The sequence below is a fragment of the Lepidothrix coronata genome, unplaced genomic scaffold (assembly GCF_001604755.1).
Source record: "Lepidothrix coronata isolate B3197 unplaced genomic scaffold, Lepidothrix_coronata-1.0 Scaffold116, whole genome shotgun sequence".
In the NCBI taxonomy this organism is placed as follows: Eukaryota; Metazoa; Chordata; class Aves; order Passeriformes; family Pipridae; genus Lepidothrix; species Lepidothrix coronata.
In genome coordinates this window covers 532,243-556,661 of record NW_016690296.1, presented here as the reverse complement: position 1 = coordinate 556,661, position 24,419 = coordinate 532,243, and the positions used below count along the sequence as shown (strand labels likewise).

General features: G+C 41.4%; 1 protein-coding gene across 27 annotated transcripts in view; it reads left to right on the top strand.

Annotated features, from left to right (window-relative positions):
* Positions 1-24,419, top strand: part of CAMK2D (calcium/calmodulin dependent protein kinase II delta) — a 117,173-nt gene that overhangs the window by 28,587 nt on the left and 64,167 nt on the right. For all 27 annotated transcript variants that reach the window (XR_001876414.1, XR_001876411.1, XR_001876423.1 and 24 more), the window contains exon 3: positions 17,053-17,112. Coding sequence is in view for 10 of the 27 variants with exons in the window: in XM_017825081.1 (XP_017680570.1) it covers positions 17,053-17,112 (60 nt within the window). In the remaining 17 variants the exon portion in view is untranslated. The remainder of the gene's footprint in view (positions 1-17,052; positions 17,113-24,419) is intronic.

Here is a 24,419-nt window from a genome sequence, read left to right as displayed (position 1 = left end):
GGCAGATCTTTGCAAAACTGAAAAATGTTGTGGTATTTCAGTGTATAATGTACCTGTAAGGAGAGTGGTAATTGCCTGTGTTTGTAGCTTCCTGCAGCTCCTTTTTAATGCTTCTCCAAAGCTGCTTGTCTAAAGCCATTTTAAAGTTTAAAGAAATAGTCTGGATTTTATTATCAATAATTAATTCTGGTCAAATCTCTGCAGTATCTGGGGAGGAGACTCATTCCCAGGTTGTACTTACACGTGTATCATGTTAGCACTGAAGGGTTGTTCAGCACAATTGGCTGGGACAAGAAGAAACCCCATTTTACTGAACTGGAAAACTTGCTGTACCAGATGGTCACAACAGACTTAGGTTGTTCTTTAGTCCAACTAAGTGGATTTGTGGAATTTGCTATCAGTGAGCTCTTAAGTTGTGGGATGGGTTTAGCAGCAGGTTGTCAGAGCGGTGCTGGGTGGCTGGAGAGGCTCTTTCCCCACAGGCCTTGGGGGGTTTCAGCTCCCACAGGCACAGTCTGCAATGCCTGCAAATCCTGGCTCTTCAGGGCTGCTGCAGCTGTAGCCTGAGGTGCACAGGTGAAGAGGAAGCACTGCAGTCAAGCACTTTCTAGATTTGTTCATATTCCCTGGGCTCTTAACACGTCTGGGGTTTGCTTTTGCCTTCTTGGCTTCTGACGCTCGAGTTGGCACTTCAGCCCTGCTCAGTCATCGCAGATTTGCAAATTCCACATCTCCAGCTGCTTTATACCTCTATCAATGGGATGTGCTAAAGCTCACTTAAACAGGAGAGTACTTTCAAGGTTGACTTTCATTTGTATATTTATTTAAACTTGTGTGTAGGATTGTTTGTGAATGTCAAACGGGGATTTCTAAATGCACAAAAGTGAACGTAGAGGCCCAGAGCCTGTACCTGGGAAAGGGAAGTCCTAGGAACGAGATACATAATTTTTGTAAATCTGTTTCAGCTTGAGAATTAAGAGGAAAATGCAAATCTTGCAGCTGAAATCTGTCTAGCTCTCATTTTTGCTATCCAGCCCATTGGTTGCTGATAATAAAATATTTTCACGTTTTATCTTGAGAAACTGGGATCCACATGAGAAATACCTTTCTCCTTTTGAGAGGGCTGTTTTCCTGAACTTTGTTTTGTAGAGAAGTTATAAATTCAGTTAATTTTGACTCATTTCTGCTTGAGGACAACAGGCCGTTCCCAGAGGTATAGAAGGGAAGGCAGTTGGATGCAAAGAGCTTGTACAGCCAAGTGTTTTGTGGTTGGTCTACAGGAGACCTTACTGGTTTCACTCTGAAACCCAGCTGACTGAACATTCTCTGTACTTAACTTCACTTGCTGTGAAGCTGCACAGTAAATTTTGGTGATCTTTTCACTGAGCTTTGGGCTCTTATTCTTTACGGACTGTGTTCTTCTTGGCCTGTCAGGATTAATGAGCAGCGATAGAAAATGAAACAGTATCTCTGAAAGCCTGACAAAAGTATTTCTGCTGTCGTTACACGTAATAAGTATTCTCATCTCATTTTTCAGTGGTTACTGGATGCTTAAAACAGTTTTAAGTGCCACTTCCTTTTAAAAGCCACCTGAGAATGTTCTGTGACATTGACACAGGCTTTGGTTGTAGCTCGATCCACAAGAGACAAACCCTAGAGATCTTTTTTAGAAGAGAAAATTCTTGATGTAATATTTTGTCTTATTCCTCTGTGCCTCATAGTTGCAGAGGTCACCAAATCTTGCCTGGTATCTTTGGACTATGTTTTAAAAAGAGAAGTAGAAATTGAGGAAATTCTCAGGAGAGTTACAGCAGAAATAAAACCAATAAAGATAAATGAGCTAAACATTGCTTCAAAACATCCAATTAAAAATAAAAGGCAACAGAAGGGTTTGTACAAACCCCGTGGGAGGAAAAAGTGAAGCAAGACATGCTCAATAAATCTTGTGGGTTAGGCTAAAATATATGGAAACAGTTTACTTTGTGCATATAGGTTTCTTTTACACTGTACCTCTGCTACTTCAATGGATTCTTAAAAAAAAAAAACAAACAACCAGGCAGCAGCTTAATTTGTGACTGCTTGTAATTCGGCCCTTAGGGAGAAAGGCAACAAAATAGATGATTTTCAGTGTCTCTCTCAGTATTAGGTGTCTGCGCTACCTCTGGAGCCAGTTTGTGGTGCTGAACAGTCTTTTGGCTGCAGACACAGATACTGAGATTGTTATGGTAAAAGCTGGATTGTAGGATGTTGGAGTGAATTTTTAATTAGATGGGAAGCAGCTCCAGGAGCCAAGTTCTTGTAGCATGAGTCACGATTTGCGTGCCGTGGAGCAGCTCCATCAGTGAGAGTTCTCCCAGAGTAATGACTACAGCGCTGGCCCTGTGCCAGGGAAGGGTGCGAGCTTCTGGCTGTGCCTTCTGAGGTGCCTTAGCTCTTTTCTGAGCTCTAAACTCTTAATTGAGAAAACAATCTACCTTTTGAGAAGCGTTAAGTTCAGGAACGTGCAGAGGTAATGGTGCCAGCCATATTTGCAGTGGTAATGAAGATTTTGGTGCTCTTTTGTCCCTCAGCACCAGGGTGGTCAGTGCTATGCGAGGTTTTGTTTGCAGTGTTTAGGTGTGGGAGCTGGGTGGGCGAGGACTGGAGGCGTCTGTGTCCATACACGATGCATAATAACCTTGCCCACAGTTGAGCAGGAACACAGGTTATGATTCAGGCTGGAAGAATGTGAAAGTGAGGCAATTCCGAGTCATGTTTTCCATGGCACCGGCACCGGGCTCTGCCGCACAGCGTAAAGGAGTTTGTCACACTCATCATGCACAAGCTGAACTTGCCTGAGGAGCAAAAAGGGGGCACATTCCAGAGGCAAATCTGATGAGCTGGATTTGTGATGCTATTGCATGTTCTTGTTCAGTAGGTGCAACAGTAAGTGCCAGAAACCAACCTCTATCCACCCCTACTCTGGGGAATTAAAGGTATTTCTGCTGACAGCCTCATCCTGGTTGTCTTGCCAGTGAGGATCTGTCCTGATGGACATTTCCTTCGTGTGGGGTTACCTGAGCAGTCACAAAATGGTACCGCGAGCAAAGGTGTGGAGTGGCTACAGTTATTTTGGGTATCTCAGAGCAGGAAGTTCATGGCAGATTAGTCAGGGTGTTGCTAATAAAATAATGATTACCTAAGCAGCAAACTTCTTTGCATTCTTAACGTGGGAAATGTCTACTCAGTTGCACAAGTGGAATCTTGACATACCGGGAGGTGAGAGGGCTTGGGTGTGCTCTTACTAGTTCTGTGGTGGCATGAAACAGGTAATTCTCTTTTGAGATGGGTATTGTAGAGCTTGGTTTAACATCAGTCCAGACTTTGGAACCCTTTGGAACTGTTCTCTTGAGGAATGAGCATTGTCATCTTCATTTGGAACACTTGTGTGTGAAGACACCGAAGCCACGTGTCCATGACAGTGAGCTGGTGTGGGATTATCCATGTGGGAGTCCTTCACCCCGGGGGCTCACGGAATTGTTGAATGGCTGAGGTTGGAAGGTACCTCTGGAGGTTTTATCACCCAGCCCCCTGCTCAAGCAGGGTCACCCACAGCAGGCTGCCCAGGCCCATGTCCAGCTGGCTTTTGAACAGCTCCAAGGATGGTGACTTCATAACCTCCCTCCCTGGGAAACCTGGACCAGTCTGTCGCCCTCACCCTAAGCGGATGAGCTGCACTGGGAAGAGGCTGAGATTTGCTTTGTGCATTATCAGTCCTTTCTGTGCTGGTTCTCCTGGATGTTTTAGAAGAAGAGGAAGTGCTGTGGTCCTTTTCTGTGCCAAACTAAAAAGTCCTTTCATCTCCCAGGCTTTCCAATACACATACTGGCTGTGAGCTCTTGGAATTAGCTGAAAGGACTGTGGGCAAATACAGTATATGAGTAATGAACTTCTGTTTTAGAAAGTCGCTATAACAGTGGTACTATTTCCCCAGTGCTTTGCCAGCGATTTAATTAGAAGTGGCAGTTTTAATTAAATAACACAACTGGAGGCTGGGTTATTTCTCTCCTCTGGTTCCTTCTCAGTTTCAGCAGAGAGGGGTTTTTTTCTGCAGTGTATGTGGTAAGTAGAATATTCAGCTGTACCATGGAAACCACATGAAATGTGGCTGTTTAATAATAGTGGTGCATGACATTCATAATTTAAAGTATTTCCACTAAATAACTTTTTTCAGGTCTCCAGCAGGTTCTAGAAAAGCAATGACAATACCAGAAGCTGATACTTAGAGGGAACAAGAATTGAACAAAACACTTTTTGTTGTTGGAAATAACCTCTCTCTAGTTGAGAGGTTTTCTGTTGAGTAAATTGAAATTCTGCCCTTTGACTCTGAATTACATTTAATTCTTGTGGTTTAGTTGTGGTTTGGGCTGCTTTTTTGGGGGATGGGTTGTCACAAGTGTTTGCTGGTTTTTGCCAGTGCCCTGTGCTGTGATTTTTCAAAGCCATACTTGCATCAGGAATCGAGATTTGGCAGTAGAACACCTCTAACATACTCTCTCTAACTGAGTAATAAAATTCCTGACTTCAAGTGACTACATGGATATTTAGAACAAATTATGTTGATGTAAATACATTGTTGATGTAAATATATTCTTATACATTTATTTTCTCTAAATCATCGGGCTAATCGAATTCAGTCATTTCCCAATTAATATTGATTGCTTTCTTGTTTTCTCTTGTAACATCAGTAAAATACTGTGCAATGATTACCTTTGAAAATGTTCCAATTTTACTCTTTAAGGCAGCTAATACCAGTGATGCTCCAGTTTTCCCCTTTTAGATAGCTCATGTTAACCACAGTGCCAGAGCTTGGAGTCTCTGGAATATTAGAATATCTTCCCTGGGTTTTTATTTACAGAAACAGGGGATAAACATTCATTATCTAGATGGGCTATTGACTGGGTTTGTTATATCCCGGAGAGTGTGTGGTTTTAAAAGATTGATCCTATCTTTCCCTCTCTAAGTGGTGGCAGGGATGAACCTGACACCCTGAGAAACTGAAAGGCATCAAGTGTTCCTTTACATAAGTGGGATTATTGGGTGGTTCTTTTATTTTCCCGAGGTACAGAATGATTTACTCACCCTGTTTGCTTTGCCAGCAGAGAGATAACCCGGTTTACTAGCGTTTCCCAAGAAGCTTGGGAAAAGGCCAGGAGCTTGGGAACTGACACTACACGTGCAAATACACAACTGTTAATTCCCTTAATAGAGGGGCAAAAGCTGAAATCCCTTTGGGCAGGTTTTGTACAAGCACTGTCCATTAGGGAGGATATCTTGCCTCCTGGGAATTCCTGCTGCAGCGCTGGATGATGGCTTAATTCATACAGCAATTCTACCTCCTTACACTTCCTTTGATTACCTTCCATACTTTGATTATATTCCATACCTTCGGGGTATAACATACTGCACAGACCACATGTTTAAGGGAGAGAGCTTGTTTACACAATAAACCCCAGAAATTTGTCAAAAGCTGAGGTTTAAATACCTGTTAATGCTTGCTTGAACTTTTATTTGTAGCGGGTTTTAAACATTCTGTTTATTCTCTCCTCGCCTTGCTTAAAAGGAAGAGAAAGCCTCAGACTTACTTGCCTGGGAGCATCTTTATTCACTGTCTGTAGAGCAAGTGAAACGATGCAGCTGTCAAATAGGACAAGCTATTTAGGCATGTCTTACTGCAGTAGGACCTGTTGGGGATTACGAGGCAAAAAGACATTTTCATAGAATCCTAGAATGATTTTGGTTGGAAGGGACCTTGAAGACCATCCAGTCCCATCCCCGTGCCGTGGGCAGGGACACCTTCCACTGCACCAGGTTGTTCCAAGCCCCAACCTGGACACTTGCAGGGATGGGGCAGCCACAGCTTCTCTGGGCAACCTGTGCCAGGGCCTCCCCACCCTCACAGGGAAGAATTTAGTCCTTATATCAGGTCTAACCCTCTTGTGCAGCCTTCTCTTCTCCACAAACCAAGCGAATTGAGTTACATAAAAGTGATTTCAAAAATAACGTCATGACAATCCTCTTTCGAAAGAAGTTCCTAACTCCTGTAGCTTGGAGGTCATGGCATCAGCATCCTGCTGTCAAAGATGGCTGGAATAGAAAGCCTCAGATGGTTAAAAGCTATTCACGCACATGGCATTTGAGGAGGAGATTTGTTGTCATTATGAGCAAAGACTTAGAAACTTGGCAGAGCAGGAAAAAAAACAATACGGTGGGTTAGTCATAATCCACTTCTTTGTTTTAAAACAAGGCAATGGACGGAAGACAATCAAATTACAGCTTAATGTGGAACTCCTTTCTGAGTTTATTATTTTTACTGCTTTGGCTTTTTATAGGCCAAGTAGAATGAAATACCTACTTTACTTATGACCTCCTATGTTGCAAAGGCTGAGCTTTAGCCATTAGGATATTTTTATTAATGCAGTAGTATCTTTAGTCCTATAATACTAGTCCAGACTACTGTTATTTTTGAAGAAATATTCCTGTAGGCATGTGCTTATGTATTCTTAGCATTTCTCTTTGTTATGAAAAGCTTTGGCTTTGATGTGCTGCTTAAATTTCCTCTGAGTCATCATGGTAGTTGCCAAACCATTGTTTTTGTTCTATTTGGACTTGATTCTACTTCTACAGTTGTTTCCTCCTAGGGGGTTAAAGTCCATGAGCTTTTATTAAGATAAATGTCAGTGATTTCAAGTGGATTTGCATAAAAGAAGCCCTTACTCTCTGGTAGGATAAGTCATGTGTAATGTTCAGTTTTAAGGTAGCAGTGACTACAGGAAATATTGGAAATAAAAGTTGTTGACCTTTTCTGGACAGTGGAATTTCCCTTTCTATTAAATATGGAATACACTGTCATCTCAAGCTGTCAGTGAACTGAACATCCTCACCGGTCATCTTCTGTTTAAAAACATAAAAAGGTTTCTCCCTCCCGAACAATGAATGCAACATCTTGTTCTAGAAATGACATCAAGGTAAAAGATGGTGATCAATGATATGCTTTCTAAAAATAAGCATTGCCAAAGTGAAGAACTTAGAGTTTAGAATTTGCTCTTTGCAGCAGCTTCAGAATCAGTATCTTACTCATGTGCAACCCAACCAAGTGGCTGTCCCAGGTCATGACTTGGTCTTACATGCAGTAATTACTCATTTATATTAAAATTATCTGGCATCAGTCAGCAGGTCACGATTTATTTCAAGTTAAAAAATTATTTGCTACCATAGTTTGCATATTCCTGTAGCTCACAGTGATTTTCAGCTTTATAGTAATCTGAGGGACTTTTTTTCTTTAACTATGAGACAGTGCTGTTCTAACAACATTTGCAAGGATGATGAGTATTTCTCGTGTGTCTCACAGCATTATTTCAGAGCCTGAGGTACTTGAAGATGCCATCAAAATTTTAGTTGCCAAACACAAGTCTGTTGAGAGTTTCTAATGCTCTCATGGATTTAATGGGTTTAGGATGAGGCGTGTGGGACTGGAGTTCAGCAAGGCACTCAAGGATGTCCTGCAGCCCATCCCTCTCCAGTGGAGTGCTTGAGGTGCTTTAGTGCTCCTTAGTGCTGAGTCAGTGCCTCAGATTGCAGGCTAGATGATGCATTTTTCTGAACTGGAAAAAAGATCTTAGGAGTTGAAAGGAAGAAGAATTGGCATTGACTCAGCCCTAACGAGCACCCAAGCAAACTGCAAAGTTACTGTGACTTTTGGCAGGAGATGAGTTAAGAAACAGAAACAATATTTTCCCTAATTATGGTTTAGAGCTATTCATTCAGGATCAGCTGGATAAGATGCCTTATCAGTGTTGGTGTCTGTGAAAATATTTGAGAGAAGGTTGCAAGGATTTAGTGTTTGGTTGACTGACTTGTCAGTGCACGAGGGGATGGGTAGGAAGGCTTTCAGACAGATGCTTCATGGGACTCAAGTGCTGATTCAGCAGCATTTTGTAATTGCAAATGGTTTCAGTCCCATTTCAGAAGGTCATTTATGATGCATTTAGGGTTTTCTTCACACCGCCCTCTTTAATCTCATTCTCCACGACTGTCAAAATGTACGATGCAAAAAGGTGGTGAGCACCCTGCAACTCCAGTTGTTACATATTCCATTCCCAGGGGTGGAAGGGGAATGGCTGAAGAAGATTTGGCTGACTATCTGCTATAAGAATTGGCAAATCTGAGTCACAAGGGACAACACTGGTGTAGGGACAGAAAGGGGCAGCAAGGGGAAGGCTGAGGGTGCAAAGTGCCTTCAGACTTTGCTGCTGAGGCAGATGTCACAGTTGCATGAAGATCTCTCAGGGAGGTGGTACAAGGTGCAGCACTGGACAGAAGATCAGATTAAAAGAGAAGATGGGACCCAGGGTACACAGAGTTAAGTGTCAGGTGCGGGTTGGTTGGCAAACAGATGGAGGTGACCAGGTGATCAAACTCGCACTTCTGGCTCTCAGGGCCTTTCTGTTTACTTTGGCACTGAAGAGTTTCACAGCACATCACCCAGTTTCAGTAGATGTGCTGTTTATGTAGTATCTAAAATATATGAGAGATATAAAACTACTGTATATAATTTTGCATATATTTTATATAATAAATATATTATCAATTAATGCATATATTTTATATCAATTAATGTATGTATATATGTATTTTTTTTTAAAATGGAGATATATCTGCTCTAACCTGATGAGAGTATTTAACTCAGAAACAGGCAAAATGCATATAAAGAATAACTACTCTTTGTTCTCTAGGGACTGTTGTTTAAAGCTGATTTCACCTGTGCCAGTGTGGTTTGCTGGGACAGTGCAGCAGTTTCAGACTTTTACTAATACTTTTCCTGCTTTTCTAAGTCAGAAGGGTGAAGTGAGTGATTTGCCAGCTGGCTGTTTCAATCCACAGCAAATTAGAGTATGTAAAGGTGAAAAAACCAGGATGTATCAGCTCAAAGTCAGCACCGTGTGAATGTGTGCTTGTAGGAGCTGTTTAAAGGTTCCCACCATCTGAGTAAAATCCAGTGTCCAGTCTCCTCTCTGCTCATTGTGGACATCATTAAGCACAAATCAGGGAAAAAAGTGAAATCATGTGGGCTCAGTGCTTTGCTCATAACATCACACGTTGTCTTTACTCCTTTTGTCACCTCACTGAAGTCACGGACTCCTCGGTTTCAGCAGCGCTGCCAGAAACCGAAGAAACGCAGGAATACCCTGCACCTTTGGGTCACAGGTGTCATAGAAATCAGGGCTAAAGGGTCTTGATCAAGTGGCCTGAAGACACTTGCACCATCTCTGTCTCTAATCTGTGCTTTGCAGGCAGGAATGAAGTCCCTGCGTCCATTTATCAATTTCTCCCACGCTGTGGATGGTAAAATATTAACACAGAAAGCAGGCGGGAAGTGGAAGAAAGCCCTGCAGGAACATCAGCCAGCTGAGAACTGCTATTGTTGGGCCTTTGCAGCTGAGCACAAACGTGCCTTTTGTTTTCCCGATGTCCTGGGGCAGAATATGAGGCTCTACAGGTGTGGCTTTTATTCATTATTTTACAGAGCATCCTGAATTAATATCTTTTGCTTTTCCTTGATATTCAGAAGGCTGGTCCAAGAGAAGTGTGTATGCGAACGCAGAAATAACTGGAGGCATCCTGGGTGCCCTGATTTCTGCTCTGTTGATGCTTTTGACCAGTGGCCTAATAAAAGAATTGGCTGTGCTATTGTTGTTGCATGCTCCTACCCATTATGGAGCCATGTATCCATGGAAAAGATGTCTTGATGACAATGAACACCTGGTGTGGTTCTGCTCAGGAAACATTAGGAGAGGTGGGTCAGATGAGTACTCGCAGTGTCTGTAATTGTTTATTGTAAGAATGTCCCACTTTCTGAGCTATAAATACCTGCAAGAGATGAATAAGTAAGGACTGCTTTCAAATGTCTCCCCAGGAGCAGGTAGTGAATGCTGGAACATTCATTTTGAAAAAGTGCTTTTGGGAATTGAAGGACTGTATTCCTTAGCATTTGCCTTCTTTAAGAATAGTGGAGGTTTATCTGTGAGCATCGCTATAGCATGAATTCAGTGATGGAAAATTCAAAGGGCTGTGTGATGTGCTGTTACCTGAATAAATGTGGTTCTTGTTTTATCTTCCAGGCTGAAAATGGATGGGTTACAAATTGCTAAAGGTCTATAAATTGTCTTTTATAGGAACCAGCTCAAGCAGGGGCTCAATAATACTGTTGGTCCCCACTGTCGTGGTTTAACACCACACAGCCTCACTCATTCACTCCTCCTACACCCTGCAGGAGGAGGGGGGAGAGAATAGGAAGAAATAAAATTAAAGTTCGTGGGTTGTGTTTAAGATACTTAAATAGGATGGAAAAGGAAGGGAAAATATAATAATAAGGTTGATGATGAAAGAATTAAAATATTCAAAACAAGTTGATGCATGATGCAGCTGCTCAGTGACCAGTGCCCACCCAGTTCCTGAGCAGCAGCCCCCAGCCAGTTTGTCACAGAATGTTTGGGGTTGGAAGGGACCTCTGGAGATCATCTAGTCCGACTCCCAGGTAAAACAGTTTCACTTGGAGCAGCTTGCACAGGATTGTGTCCAGGCAGGGGTTGAGTGTTTCCAGAGAAGGAAAATCCACAGCCTCTCTGGGCAGCCTGTGCTGGAGCTCGTTCTCTGTCACAGTAAAGAAATTTCTCCTCGTATTGAGATGGAACTTCCTGTGTCCCAGTTTTATGCCTGTTGCCCCTTGTCTTGTCTGAGGATGCTATGGAAGACAGTGTCAAAGGCTTTGCTTTATATGTTTATGCTGAGCGTGGCACCACGTGGTATGGAATGTCCTTTGGGCTAGTCCAGGTCAGCTGTCCTGGCTGTGTCCCCTTCCCAGCTTCACGTGCCCCCCAGCATTCTCTCTGGTGGGGTGGTGGGAGAAGCTGATTAGTGTAAACACTAAAAATCAGCGTGGTATCCACGTTATTCTCATCCTAAATCCAGAACACAGCACTATACCAGCCACTAGGAGGAAAATTATCCCCACTGAAACCAGGACACCCGATAACGACTTCAACTTACAGAAATGGTCAGGTCTAAGACAGAGAACTGGACTGTTTCCAGATCCTTAATGCTTCCTCAGAGAGAGCTTAGAGAATGCATTTGGTGCAGTTAGACTGTGTACAAACCACATTCCTGGATTTAAAGCGAGTCTCTGTTGCAGTGCTGTTCCTATACACAGCATACCCTTAGACCACAAATATTTACATTCCACGAGACCCAGGATACTTCATTGTGCTCTGTGCAGTTGTCAGCAAAGTTGACAAAATCAGGGTGGTGATGGGGGAAGTTTTTTGCTCTGTTAACCTGTGTGTCTCCCTCTCTGAGCTACAAAGATTGGTTTGCATAACTGCCAGGGTTATATATATATATGTATATATAAAGATATATAGAAAGAACACAGCTGCAGTTTCAGTCACTGACATTTTGACATGACTGAAATTTAAACTTTCTTTGATGCCTTTTCTCTTTTTTTTCCCCCCCACAGCAAATTTTGCAGCTCTGTGGTTTTTTTGGCCTAGAATCTGCACCCACGGAAGGGTTTATCTTAGTCTTAACATTTCAGTTTTCCATATTTTTACTACAAGCAGCACATTTATTTCTCAAGGGAGAGTTCCATTAACTTCGTCTGTGCCACTGCATTGTAGCAACGTCATCCACAGGCTGGTTCCAGCCAGCCCTTTTTATTCCTTAGAAGTGAGAGGGCAAAGTTGGTTCGGACCACCTGTGTTCCTGTCAGGAAGCTTCTCTGTCTACTGTTCCATGCACAGACAGTGCATGGAATTGGTGCCTTTGTTTGGGCACGTGCATGGCCTTAATGGTGTCAGTGCAGCCTGGGGACTGGCCCCAGAACTTCTGCTCTGAGCAGATACATTCTTTTGGATGATTTAATAAAAAATAAGAATTCAGGGAACCAGTGCAAAGCTGGAGGGGTCCTGCCCTGCAAGTCTGTAACTCTAGATGTGGTTGTGGTCTGGGGTGGGAGACCTCCAGAGCTGTGTGTTTGTGTGGTGTGGAACGTGTGTGAACAACAATGCCCCGTGTAAGTCAGCAGGGAGACCATCAGCCCATTTGTGTGCATCCCCTCCTCACATCAGTTAAAAAATCCTGGTGCTCCTGTGATAAAGGAGCACAAAGAAAAGGTTTTGTTCCTCAGTGGAACATGCACAGACCTGCCAAGCTGTTCTCAGTTCTAAACCCTTAATCTTACAAGTGTCCTGGATGCGGTGAAGAAGGGTCAGATCTGTTAGTTGACCTCAGATTGTGCCCATGAAAAATTGTGCCCATTCAGCAGCTCCCTGCCTTAATATTACCAGGTGTTCCTTGCACACCCCAGAAACTCCTCCAAGGCTGTGTGGTTAGGTTCTCCCTGGCCCCTGAGCTGCCTAGAAATTATGTGGAGCAGGGCTTAAGTTTTTAGGGAAGGGCTTCATCTCCTTAGCAGGCTCAAAGCTCTCTGACGCTTGGTTCAAAGACCTTAAACACCTTTTGTCTCAGGGAACAGTCTCTTGATCTCTCTCGTTAGGATAGAAGAGCTTATTCTGGTGAGATTTTAGGTGCCCAGAGGTTACATTCTGCAACAAGAGTTTTAAATTCTAATAGAAACAAAAAAGCACAAAGGGAAGAGATATTTTAATGCTCCACGGGGTTTCTTTTTAAAGGAAGCTTTTTTTCTTTTTTTTTTTTGTGAGGAGTGAGCAAAAGAAAATCTTTTTAGTCAGTTTAATGTAAAGAAAAAAGTACAGCTGTGTCCTAGTATATCCTGTTGTCAGAATATCTGCATTTTAGATAGATAACTGTGTTGATAAGTGGTGAGCAACAGGCATTTTGCTGTGGTAATAAGCTCAGTTTAAGTGGTCATGCAGGATCAGCATTTGGGTTAAGAATCATGACGTCTTAGTGGAAGAAATTGATGCTGAAGACATTAATTATATACCCCTTTAATTATAAAATATGTTATGAGGTAATCCAAGAAATGGGTATAGTCTATGTGTGTAAGTTTTTGTGAGAAAGTAAATACTGATACTACTGAAAACAAACTGTTACTTTACCTGATAGGAACTCTCTGCAGACAGTCTAATTTTCTGATGCAGGTGTCATAAATTGTAATATTAGATTGTTAGAATATTGTCATATGAATGGGGATTAGTTCAAATCTTTACATTCATACAGTCTGTCAGTGCCCCAAATTTTGCACATCTATATTCTGTTTCAGGTTTCACAGAATTGCATTAGTTATTGTAAAGGCCGAGTTTTTCATGGTTCAGTGCATTAAATCTTTTTTTTTTCCCTTTTTCTTGACTCTATGTCAGATTAAAGTTATTTGTAGGTGGCTGCAAGGATTTTTCCATTAATAAACCCATATTATTCTCATTGCTGCCTGGTTTCTGATGGTATCAGTGCTTCACAGGCAGTGATCTTTTTCCAATCTTGATAACTGGCTCTTGCTGTGGTAGAGGCCATTGTTCACAAATGGAGACTTGCTTTCATAAAATAATCTAGAATTTATAAAGCTTTCCTTCTTCTGCATTTGCTTTACTGCTTCTTGAGCTTCTTACTCGTATTTTTCATTGAATTACAGTTTCTTATGTAGACAGTGTAGGAGGCCTGTTTGTAATTGAGTCTAGGTAATTAAAAGAGCAAAGGAAGCAAGTACATAAATGTACGTATGCGTTCCCTTTTTATTATGTGTGTGGCTTTAAAGCTTGGCTTCCTCTCCCTCATAATAATTTTTCCCATTTCTGGGTAAACTGGCAGCTAACCACAATTTTAGCTATGAATTATATGCTGTCAAAAATGAGAGGAATTAACTTTTTGATTTCAATAAGTGACCTATCACTAGATTTATTATTTTTCTAGAGCTTTTCCTCTGATACTGTTGTAACACAAATGTGTTATGGTAGATGCTACCACAAACCTGCTCAGGATTTGGAGGGGTTTGCTGCCTTCTAAGTAGTTTCTCTGGCCGTTCTCTTCATGGCAGGACACTTCTTTCCCAAGGAACTGGGTCGAGCAGCACACCTTACACTTCAGATGTTTGGGAGCTGAGTGCTCCAAGTATTTCGGTTCAACCTGCCCTTTGACATTCACCTTTAGCTCACCAGTAACTGAGACCTGGCAGAAACCAGGGGAACAGAAATAGATATTTATCTCCAGCATTTGCAGTTGCATGGGCTTGGAAATAAGCTGAGTGGAGAGAGGAAGGAACACAGCATTGCCTGTAACTCATAGAACAAATGTGCAGGTTTTTAAAGGAGAGTGGAGTACCCCACAAAGTTAAATTTACATTTGGTTCCCCTCCAAAAATTTGCATACTACAGACTTACTCAGAAGTCTTCTGAGTAACAGTTTTCCTCTAACAATGCTAAGGAATGTTTTAATTCTTTGGAATTGCAGCTGTTACCTTCTGGATGTTAATGTCCACTTAAATCCCTGACTCAGGGACTGTCTGATGCTCTTTGTGCTGCCTTGGGGCACAGTGTATGTGCTGTGAGGTACCTCCAGTCGCTGGCATTTCCTTTATATTAGATGTAGTAGCAATTACTGAATGGGTTAAATGCAGAGAGCTCATTAATTCACATGACACCACAGACCACCTAATTGGCACTAGTTCAGTTTGGAGGGAAAATCTGGGAACATTGTAATGCAGGCAATAATGATGATGTAACCTTTATATGTTGCAGCACATCCAGCAGCATTTCTGAGTAAGATGTTTTTGTGGTGGCTTGCAAAAAGATCAGGCATGCTTTTTTAATCAATACAGTTGTTGTTCTTGTATCATGCAATCACAGTTTAGCTTCTCCTCATACCTGGAAGTGGGCAGCTCTAGGATTTGTTATATGAGCCCACTGTCATGTGTGTAAGGGGGAGCTGAATATAAATCTCAGCGTGGTGTGCTGTTAGCCTTTGGTAGAACGTGATCCTCAGTTATCCTGGAGTTTTATGGCACAGCCTGGAGCATCTCCACAGGCACAGCCACCTCTGACTGGCTGTTGTGGCCACATGACACGTGGGGCACGTCCTTGATTTGCCAGTAAGCTGGAAGTGTGAGTAACGACTGTGTTCACTGGCTGCTTTTCATTGGGAGGCCTTACAGCATGGTGCTTTGTCTCTAAGAAAACGTATTAATTTATGAAGGAAATGTATTTTTTTCGGAGAAATATAATAGCTGTAGCATCAGAGTTAGCATTATAAAGTTTCACAGGCAAGAACTTCTGTAGCTGAATAAATGGAGTATGTTGTTCAGTTCAGTTACTGTCATTTCAGCATTCAGCACTTCAGTCAGTATTTCAGTACCTGAACATGTGCAGGTACCCTTTATTTTTTTAAGCAGTTGATGCCAAAATGTGATGTCACAGTGACGTCAGTGGGAGCCAAGGGCTGCCCGAATCTTGCAGGTTTAGACTCGCGGTTTTTGGTTTAATGAAGGAGCTCCATCTAGTTTATGCTCCATCAGCTGAGAGTTTATTTCACCTAGTAAACTGTGAAGTAACAGTTACTTGTCTGGTTTTTTCACCTTGTTTAATTTACTGTCTGTCCCCTGGAGCAGGAGGAACAGTTGTATCATGTTCGTGCTCCAGATCACCTCACCCAGGTGGTGCCTTCCTGCTCTGGGGCTTCAGAGGGCTCTCAGCTGGGGTGAGATGATCCTTAAGGTCCCTTTGAACCCAAACCATTCCAGGATTCTATAAAAGCAGTTAAACAACCAATGAAAACGTTTAATGGGTGTGAAAAGTTAATCCTATCCAGTATCAGTTCAGAAGCTGTGGTGTAGCAACGAATAGCAAAGTAATTTCAAATGTTTATCCTCAAAGTTGGAGATGAAGTTCTCTGTTGTATCCGTGTTATTCCTGAAGAGTCGACACAGGATGTTTTTAGCACTTCATAGAAGACTCTGGGACACCTTCCAGGTTTTTGGCTCTGCTGGCTGATCCTGTGAGTATAGAGGTGGTACAGAACTGCCTTTCAAAGCAGGGCTGGTAGTGCCCCGGAGATACAGCTCTGATGCCAAATGACCAATAGGCCCTGGATTGGTTTTTTCTCTCGAGACACTGATCACATTTTCATGTTTCTCCTAAGCCCAGCCTAGCTCAGTTTGCTTTCAGATCATCTCCTGTGTGCTGAGTGTAACGTGGCAAGAGCTCAACCCACGGTTGGGTTTCAGCCAGAGCTGATTGACATTAAGGGGCTGTAACTGGATATGTCTGTGCTTGTGTTTCAAACTTGCTGCAACTCGATTTCTCCACATAAAACTTCAGTGCAAGAGTTTAGGTTCCTAAAAGAACTTTCAGCTTAATCGTGTAGATTTTTAAATTTTTTTTTTAATTTTTACTGTCTGAAATTTATTTTTTTTCTTATTAAGGTGAGAGAGAGTTAAGCTGACAAATTTTCTCATGCAGTCGGTGTAGGTTCTGAGACCTCACAGAATATGATGGTTCAGCTGGCAAGTGGTGACTAGCTCAAGAACTATCCCAGTTCTTAATAGAGTGTAAAAATAATCTGAGCTTTTAACATATGCAGAATTGATTCCATTTGTTCTTATTGTTAGAGTTGACTGCAAATATTGGGAAGTACAAATGACAGAAAAATTAAAGTTTTCCTTCTTGTTTTTTCCTCCAGATTTAAAGTTCTGTTTTACAGATTTAAAGTGCTAAGTGTTTTAAAAAGATGATGTTTGCTTTTTCTGTTTTATTTTAAATCTGCTGTTATAGATCTTTTAAACTCAAATATCTAAAACCTACATATCTAACTGTCTGGATACTTTGCAGTATCCAGTATCCAGTATCCAGTATTACTTTTTAGTTTTCTTTTAACATGTGTTGCTAAATTATTAACCCTTTAGAGTTGTCATCCACAGCAACTTTTTCTGAACTTGTTCATTCCATATGACATGATGCATTTTCTTTTTTGCTTCTCTAAAGCAAATACACTGAACTCTGTTAATCTTCGTACTAAAAGCAATTGTTTTGCTTTCCTTTTTTGCAGATCACCAGAAACTGGAAAGGGAAGCTAGAATCTGTCGCCTCTTGAAGCATCCCAATATTGGTAGGAACTTTTCATTGCTTCATACAGTATATGTCAGTTTAGAAAATGGAGGGGAAATGCAAAATAATGAGCACAAATAGCAGCTCAGAGAAGTCAAGGGCAAATAACTCCAGGCACGACTGTTTCTTCATAATGTGGTGCTCCCTGTGAGTTCTGCCATGGGATGCAATATCCTGATAGATCACCTAAAGCAACGTGCACTGTTCCATCCTTAAGCTTTTGCTCTCTATGCCAAGTGTTTGGGGTTTTTTTGTGCAGGGTGTAGGAGGAGTTATTTCCAGTACTGCCCATGACTTTTGGAGACCTGCAGAAGAATTTCAGCAAACAGTGTTTGTGTTGCAGAATGTGGATAGAGTTGTTTTTACTGAAATGCTTATTTTATCCTGTATTCTGTGTTTGAGATTCTGTTCTTCTGCAGGAATGATGGGTGGATGCAGAAAGCTCTGCCCCTTTTATTTCCACAGTTGTGTTTTCTACTCATGTAGAGCAAAAAAAGTTATTTGGGAGGGTGGGGTCTGCCTGTCTCCTTCCTTTAGAAACAGTATAAACAGGTAAGTACCTTGATCTTTAAGGAACTGCAGCTGGGTTTTTCAGTTTTTCAGACACTGAATTAGTTTGCCAAGGGTGTCACTCACAGGAATATTTGCTGTACCTGAGACTTCTGCAGAAGGGTGGGAATTTCCTGTCCATCTTGTTCCTCTGTCCCCATGCACATTCTTGAAAGTTGTCCTCAGAAAAACAAGTAATCTCACCGAATGTTTTAATCAAACACGTATGCTTGGCACTCCAAAAGCACCTGGCAGTCTGCTTGGTCTTCCTTCTGGTTAGTTCTCCTCCTTTTCATTTTTAATTTAGAAGTATTAGGGACATTTTTAGACGAATATAATTGTTTCGTGCCTGGGATAAAATCATCTCCTTCCTTTTAGTAATAAACATGGATTGAAAACAAATGTGCCACTGTTCAAAAATAAAATGTCAAGTCTCTGAAACAGCTCCCTTAAGCCTCGAGCTTTGACACAGAAATTTGTTTAAGGAGGAAGAGTAGTGATATCTCTGTCATTTTACCCCCACCAAAATTTTGTAAGGTGGGGGAAGGCCAGGGTATGTACAATTCCTTGTGGGGAGAAGTCATGGTCACACATCTGGTGCTATCAGGCTCTAAAGTCATTCACTTTGCTGTAACTGGAGTGTATCTCTGAGTTGGAACAAGCCAGGGAAGATGAATAAAAACCAATAATAAACGGATGCAGTGGAAGGGCTGAAGAGCACGGAGCTGAGCTGAAACAAAAGTCTAAATTGGTGCCATGTGATCACGTGTCTGCAGCTTGTTGAGCAGCTTGGACCAGTGTGGGATGTGGTCCAGATGCTGTGTGTTCCACATGGAATATTTATATTTGTGAGGGTGTGACTCGGAGTGCCAACAGGCACTGGCAGCTTTGGTGACAGGCAGGTAGGGCTCGAAGTCAGCACTAATTCTGTGCCTCACCACCTGCACCAAGGGGCACAATCCAAAGCATCCTAGACACAGTGTTCTGCCCCTGTTCCAAAAAAGATGCCATGTTCTGGATCTGCCCAACAGACGAGTTTTCATGGCCTGGAATTAATATGCCAGGGTTTGGCAGCAGGCGTTGTATTCTGTCATCACTGAGTTTCTGCTGTCAGCTGTTCTGCCAGCTCTGCCTGTGTAGCTGAAAGAAACTTGTCAACAATAAGTATAATTTAGAAAATAAATAAAAGAAATTATAAAGAATAAATTTTTTTATGTGACTTCTAGAGGAAAGCAGAGATCTAATTTAGTTGATTGGACAGTTTCTCAAAGATGAAATCCCTGTTTTTCTGCATGTTCCTCCAGTGTAGTTTTTTTTAATTCCTTGTCCTTTTGAATTACACATTCATTGCAGGGCACAGACTTCTGAAATTACAATTCACTAATCCTTTCTCTTGTCATTCAGCCTTATTCTTCTTTATTCTCCCTAGTTAGCTTGATTAAGTCTCCCTTCAAAAAGTGACTTCGTGGGAAGGTGTCAGTTCCAGGTTAACTTTATTTCTAAAACAATACCTATATGATAATAGCATTGTATGGTTTCCTCCGTTAATTATCTTCCAAATCTTGGACAGTACCAGATACTCCAGAGTGTAAACCCTTTGTTAGTCACCTTTTTCATGCTTTGCCTGCAGTCAGAGTGAAGCAGCACAGCTGTGGTGAGTCACTTTTTTGATTTTAGCCTGTGAGTAAACACATTGTACTTTTCATATGGGCAAGATTTTTTGCTTTAGAGAAACAGTTGAAAAAAAAAATTGCTAAGCATTGGAGATATTTTCCAATTATCTTTCCAGAGAAAACAGAGAATTATCAAAAACTTTTACAGATCACTTGGTTTTGCATTTCCAAGTTAGGCCTCCAATTAGTACCCAACTAGAAAAATATTTAGTTTTTTAGTTATTTCATCAGGATAAGAAAGATTTCAGGACTAAACTTCTTAACAATTGACACACCTATTTTTAGCCTCCCAACAATGCCATTTTTATACCCATTTCGTATCTTACTGGCTGATGGTTTTATTTAATGAGTGCCATTATGCAGTTTGGAACTCTCAGGATGACATTTAAAAAAGGCTTTCCACAGTACTCTGCAGTCAGAGGTACTAAACTTCAGAAGTTCCTCTGGTATTGGCAGAGCAGTCTTTAAACTGGATTTGAGTGTTTTCATTTCTTATAAATGCCAAATTTGAGCAAATGATTTGGAAAAGCTTATGGAGAAAATAGAAGACTAAATCAGAATTCTTTCTTTCAAAAGGGTAAACCCCTGAAATTTGGAAAATAAGGAGATACCCATGGTAATATTTTCACTTCAGTTCCTGATTTAAATCTCCCCAAGTAATCACTGTAAACAAAATGACTGTGAGGAAACAAACGTATTTCCTGTGGACTTCTTGGAAGTATTTCTGACATCAGATTATTATTTCAGGGATCAACATATCTGCCAAATGTTCACGAGTAGGGTATTTAAATAGCTATGGAGGGAGATGAATTCTTATTAGGCTTTTCTGCTGAAGGAGTGATTCTGAAGTAGAGTAAGATACCTTGAAGTAGTTGGTTTCACTTCTTGTACAAGTAGAGCTCCAACATATCTCTGAAAGCTGAACTTCTCTGTCCAGACTCTGGTTTGCACATAACTAATTCAGGTAGTTTTTCAGCATCTCTTTATTTTATTCTTTCTTTTCACAAATCCAAGATTTCTTCTCTATCCAGCTGTGTAGTCACAATGCCTAATGAATGGCGTTTAGAAAAAAATAAGGGAAGTGGATTAGACATAGTATTTCCTGTTCTCCTTTTTCAAACCTCCATTTCCCACTTCAGTAATGTATATATGCAAGTTTGTTTAAAACCCACAGAATTTCCTCTGCAGTTATTCCTATCTACCTGCAATTATTCCTTACCAATACTCATTGCTTATGTTCTGATTTCTGCCTCTTCTCGCCTCACTTCTTTGTATCATTGTGGTAGAAAGCGAGTCCTGCTGAATTTTATGTGGGAATTAAAGTGAGGCAAAATCCATTAGGTGAACTTCCAGGCTTCGGGAAGAAACTTTGTGGGGGCTCAGAGTCCTTCCTTTCCAGTCAGTCTTCGGCAATACCGGTATTTTCTCCTCTTCCAGCATTTCTTGAGTAATCTGGCTTCTGTTCCACTGTGGTAGGAAATTTCTGGGCGAACACAGCTCGTGTTCCTGTGGTAACAGAGCTCCTGGGCTGCAGTGCTTTGTCCAGGAGTCTGATTCCCAGCACTGCTGTGTTTCTCAGGTTCTTGCCATGAGGACGTGGCTGTAACATCCCTGTGTCCAGGGTTGCTTTTTTGCAACAGATTTTAAAATGAAAGCCTTGCTGTTTGGAGAACACAGTGCTTTTCCTTTCTAAGACTGCACATCAGGTTACATTAAAAGCTCCCTTCCTTTGCTGAACAGATACCCAGAAAGGATTTGTCATCTTGTGTAACTATTCCTTTTCCAGCAGTTATGTGTACTAATGCTTCCAATTTTTTAATTTAGAAATTTGGAAAGCAAATTGCTAAGGAAAGTAATCTTCACCAAGATAACATCGCATCTCTTCACCAAGAGTTCCAGTGTCATTTTCCTGTTTTCTGTTCTTTATCTGCTTTTGGTAAACTTTGATTTCTTGTTCCTCTTTTAGCAGTCTTGTTAATCTTTTAACAGTCTGATTTCTAGTCTTGCAATCCACGTATTTTTGGTGGTGTAGCATTGTTGCACCATCTTATTATTGCTTTTGATGTTGATTTACAGCCTGCTTTGCTAAGTTTGATGTATGATATCCCAAATGATGATAAAATCTGCATTAGCCTGATGATGCAAGCTCTGACCTAGTCTGGAAAACTATTGATTCAAACGTGGTGTAACAGGGGTGTCTTTCCCAAGCTGAATTTGCCCATGATCTGCCCATTGCCCCCTCCTCGGGGGTGTGTCAGGCAGGATCTATTAGTCAACTACTTCAGGCTCAGGTCTGACTCTGATGAACCTTCATCCCTGCCCGAAAGGCAAGAGCAGATTTTACTGACATGTGGCAGCCCTTCAGGTGATAAATGAAGTCCTTTTGGCAGCAGGACAGGTTGTCCCTGGATGGCTCTGTAAGTCAGGGTACTTAGAGGTAAGTAGGGCTGCCAAGCGGAGACGGTGCCATGTCAGCCCTAATAGTCCTCAGCCTGTTCCTGCAGGTCTGCCTGCCCAGCCTGGGTTTCACCTCCCCACAGCAGCACAGCCCACGAGCACAGAGGCTGTTCCATTCCTCATGGGGGGGAAAATGAGAAACTGCATATTGCCTTGTCCTTTTTGGACCCGAGTACGTGCATGGGACTTCATAAAGTCCCAGGAATCTGAAGAGAAACACTATTAATATACAAAAATGGGGATGTGGTAAATCCTTTCTGAATTTCGTTTGACTTACTGTGGCACAGTTGTGAGTAGCTCAGCTGGCATTAGTTAAGTTTCTCTATAAACCAAAGAGAGTGAAAATCAGGCCTGTTCAGGTTTGGTGGATGTCGTTCTTTAGCACGGTGTTTATTCTGGGCTTACTTTCAGGTTTCACTCTTTACATCAAAAATATATAGTTCTTTCCTGATGCAGTGAAAATGATACAAATCCCCAACTACATAAATTTATGCTCGATAAAACATGGCCCTCAGGGATATATTAACTATAGCTATGCAAATAAATAAAGAAATATAGCTCTTCGTATAAATATGAAGCTTTTGTTTACGTGGGACTGATGCATTAGAGGCTCTCACTTCCTTTAATTATTTTTATTGCTTAGATGAGCTGATCATTTCAACAATTTTAAATCTCATCCATTCTGTTGAATTAATTAAATTTGCAATTTCCATGATGATGAAGGTGAACCGTTAGTTCTTGAGTGAATTAAAATAAACCATCAAGATACAAAATAAACCAGTGATATAACGTGATTTCATACTTAATGTAAAAGCAAATTTAATGAGTATTATAAAATAACAGCTTCAGTGTTTAAGCTCAGCTGTGGCTGCAGAAAGTAGCTGACTAGTGAAGTGCAACAACTGAAAACAGAAGGTGGTTTTGCAGTTGCTATTTGTGAAATTAAATGTACTGGAACGGGACTGAAGCAGGCAAGAACACACAAGGAACAAACATCGTGGGGTTTGTTGCAGCTGGTTCTTCTGCAAGGTCTCTTATTCTCAGCAGTTTTTGTTATTGCTGTGCATTTCACTCCTTTTAGCTGGTGAAGTTTTGAATACATGGTTGATGATTAAGAGGAAAAGGCTGAAAGTTTTAAACTCCTGATGTTGTAAGAATTTGAGGGGAAGGGCTTTCTGTGGAGCTGCTGGCGGCCCTAAAAGTGAGCGGAATATCAAAAAAAACCAAAACCAGTAGTTCAAAGACTGTAAGTTATTCAGTGCTAATCAATGTGTCAGTAATTTTCAACATGTAACATGTGAAGCAGATAATGTGGCCTGAGTGCACCAGCAAAGAAGGGTGGAGGCAGCTTCATTGGGTGTCACAGCTTTTGTCTCTGTTTCCCTTGCAGCATAATCCTTTTACTCTGGTAAAAGTGGCATTGCCACTTTAGGTTTTGCTCTTCTGGGTTACTGTGGAGCATAAAAATGTCTTTGAGCGTAGACAATGCCACTGCTCTTTGCCATGCTGCGTTAATTCGCTTTCCTTTTAATGGAGCACGAGGTTATTCGAGCTCGAGGGAAGCACTGCTGGTTGTAATATCCCTGATAACTGTGGCAGCACCCAGAACAGACTGAGGAAATGAGGGTCTGCTGTGATTTGCCACAAATTCTGTCATTTTCTTTCCTCACAAAGTATATGCCTAATTTGCACCAAAATAGGGGATGATAAAGTATAAATCAAGTGTGAACCAGACCTTGAAGCATTTTCCATGCTGGCTTAGAGCTGGTTTTGTGCGTTTCCTTAAATGCATGAAAATTCTTTTCACACTGTGTCCGGGTTCTTTTAAACATCTTCTCTTTCCGTAAAGTCTGTTCTGCTTTTGCAGCCACTCATTTTAAATGTAAAATAGAGTAATCCACAGAAACAGGGAAGTGGGATTTAAACACCTCTCTTGAGGAACCTGCTGCAGGGGGGGAGCACTCGGGTGGCTGCTGCACTTCCCATCTGTATTTTCATCTCTTTTTTTTTTTTGTTTTGCTTTCTGTATGTGCTTTCTGGAAGGAAGAGTTTCATAATTGCATTGCTGACTTCAAGTAAATAAGCTGGATTGAAATGAATTGCTCTCTCTTTGCACACACAGGCTGGATCTTTGAGAACTTACTTTTTTTTTGTTGTTTGAAAGCTTTGTTTATTATGAATCTGCAACCACGTGTTATGCATAGGGATAGACATCATGACTCCCAGCTAAACCACAAATATGTAATTTTCCTCTGGACCCTTTCCTCCAAAAACAGAGATCTCTACTACTTCAGCTAAACTAAGCTTTTTCTTTCAGTCAAGCCAGCACAGACAATTTAGAGCATTTTTAGGGGATATTGTAAGTTCTGCTCCCTTTGCTTTTGCAGACAGTGCTGCTGATGGTCTAGTAGGTGGATTCTGCTCTAGTTCTTGGATTGATTCCCAAATACTGTGAACCTTTACTTGAGTTGGGGGTGAAAAAAACCCAAACCTGAACAGAAAAAGGGTTGCAGAATATTCAGTAGCCTGGATGGGTGTCCCTGTTTGGACGGCGTTAGCGCAGCTCCTGCACGGGTGGTCAAACTGCTGTGGGGTGCTTTCCATGATAACCCAACTCCAGCCTCGGCAT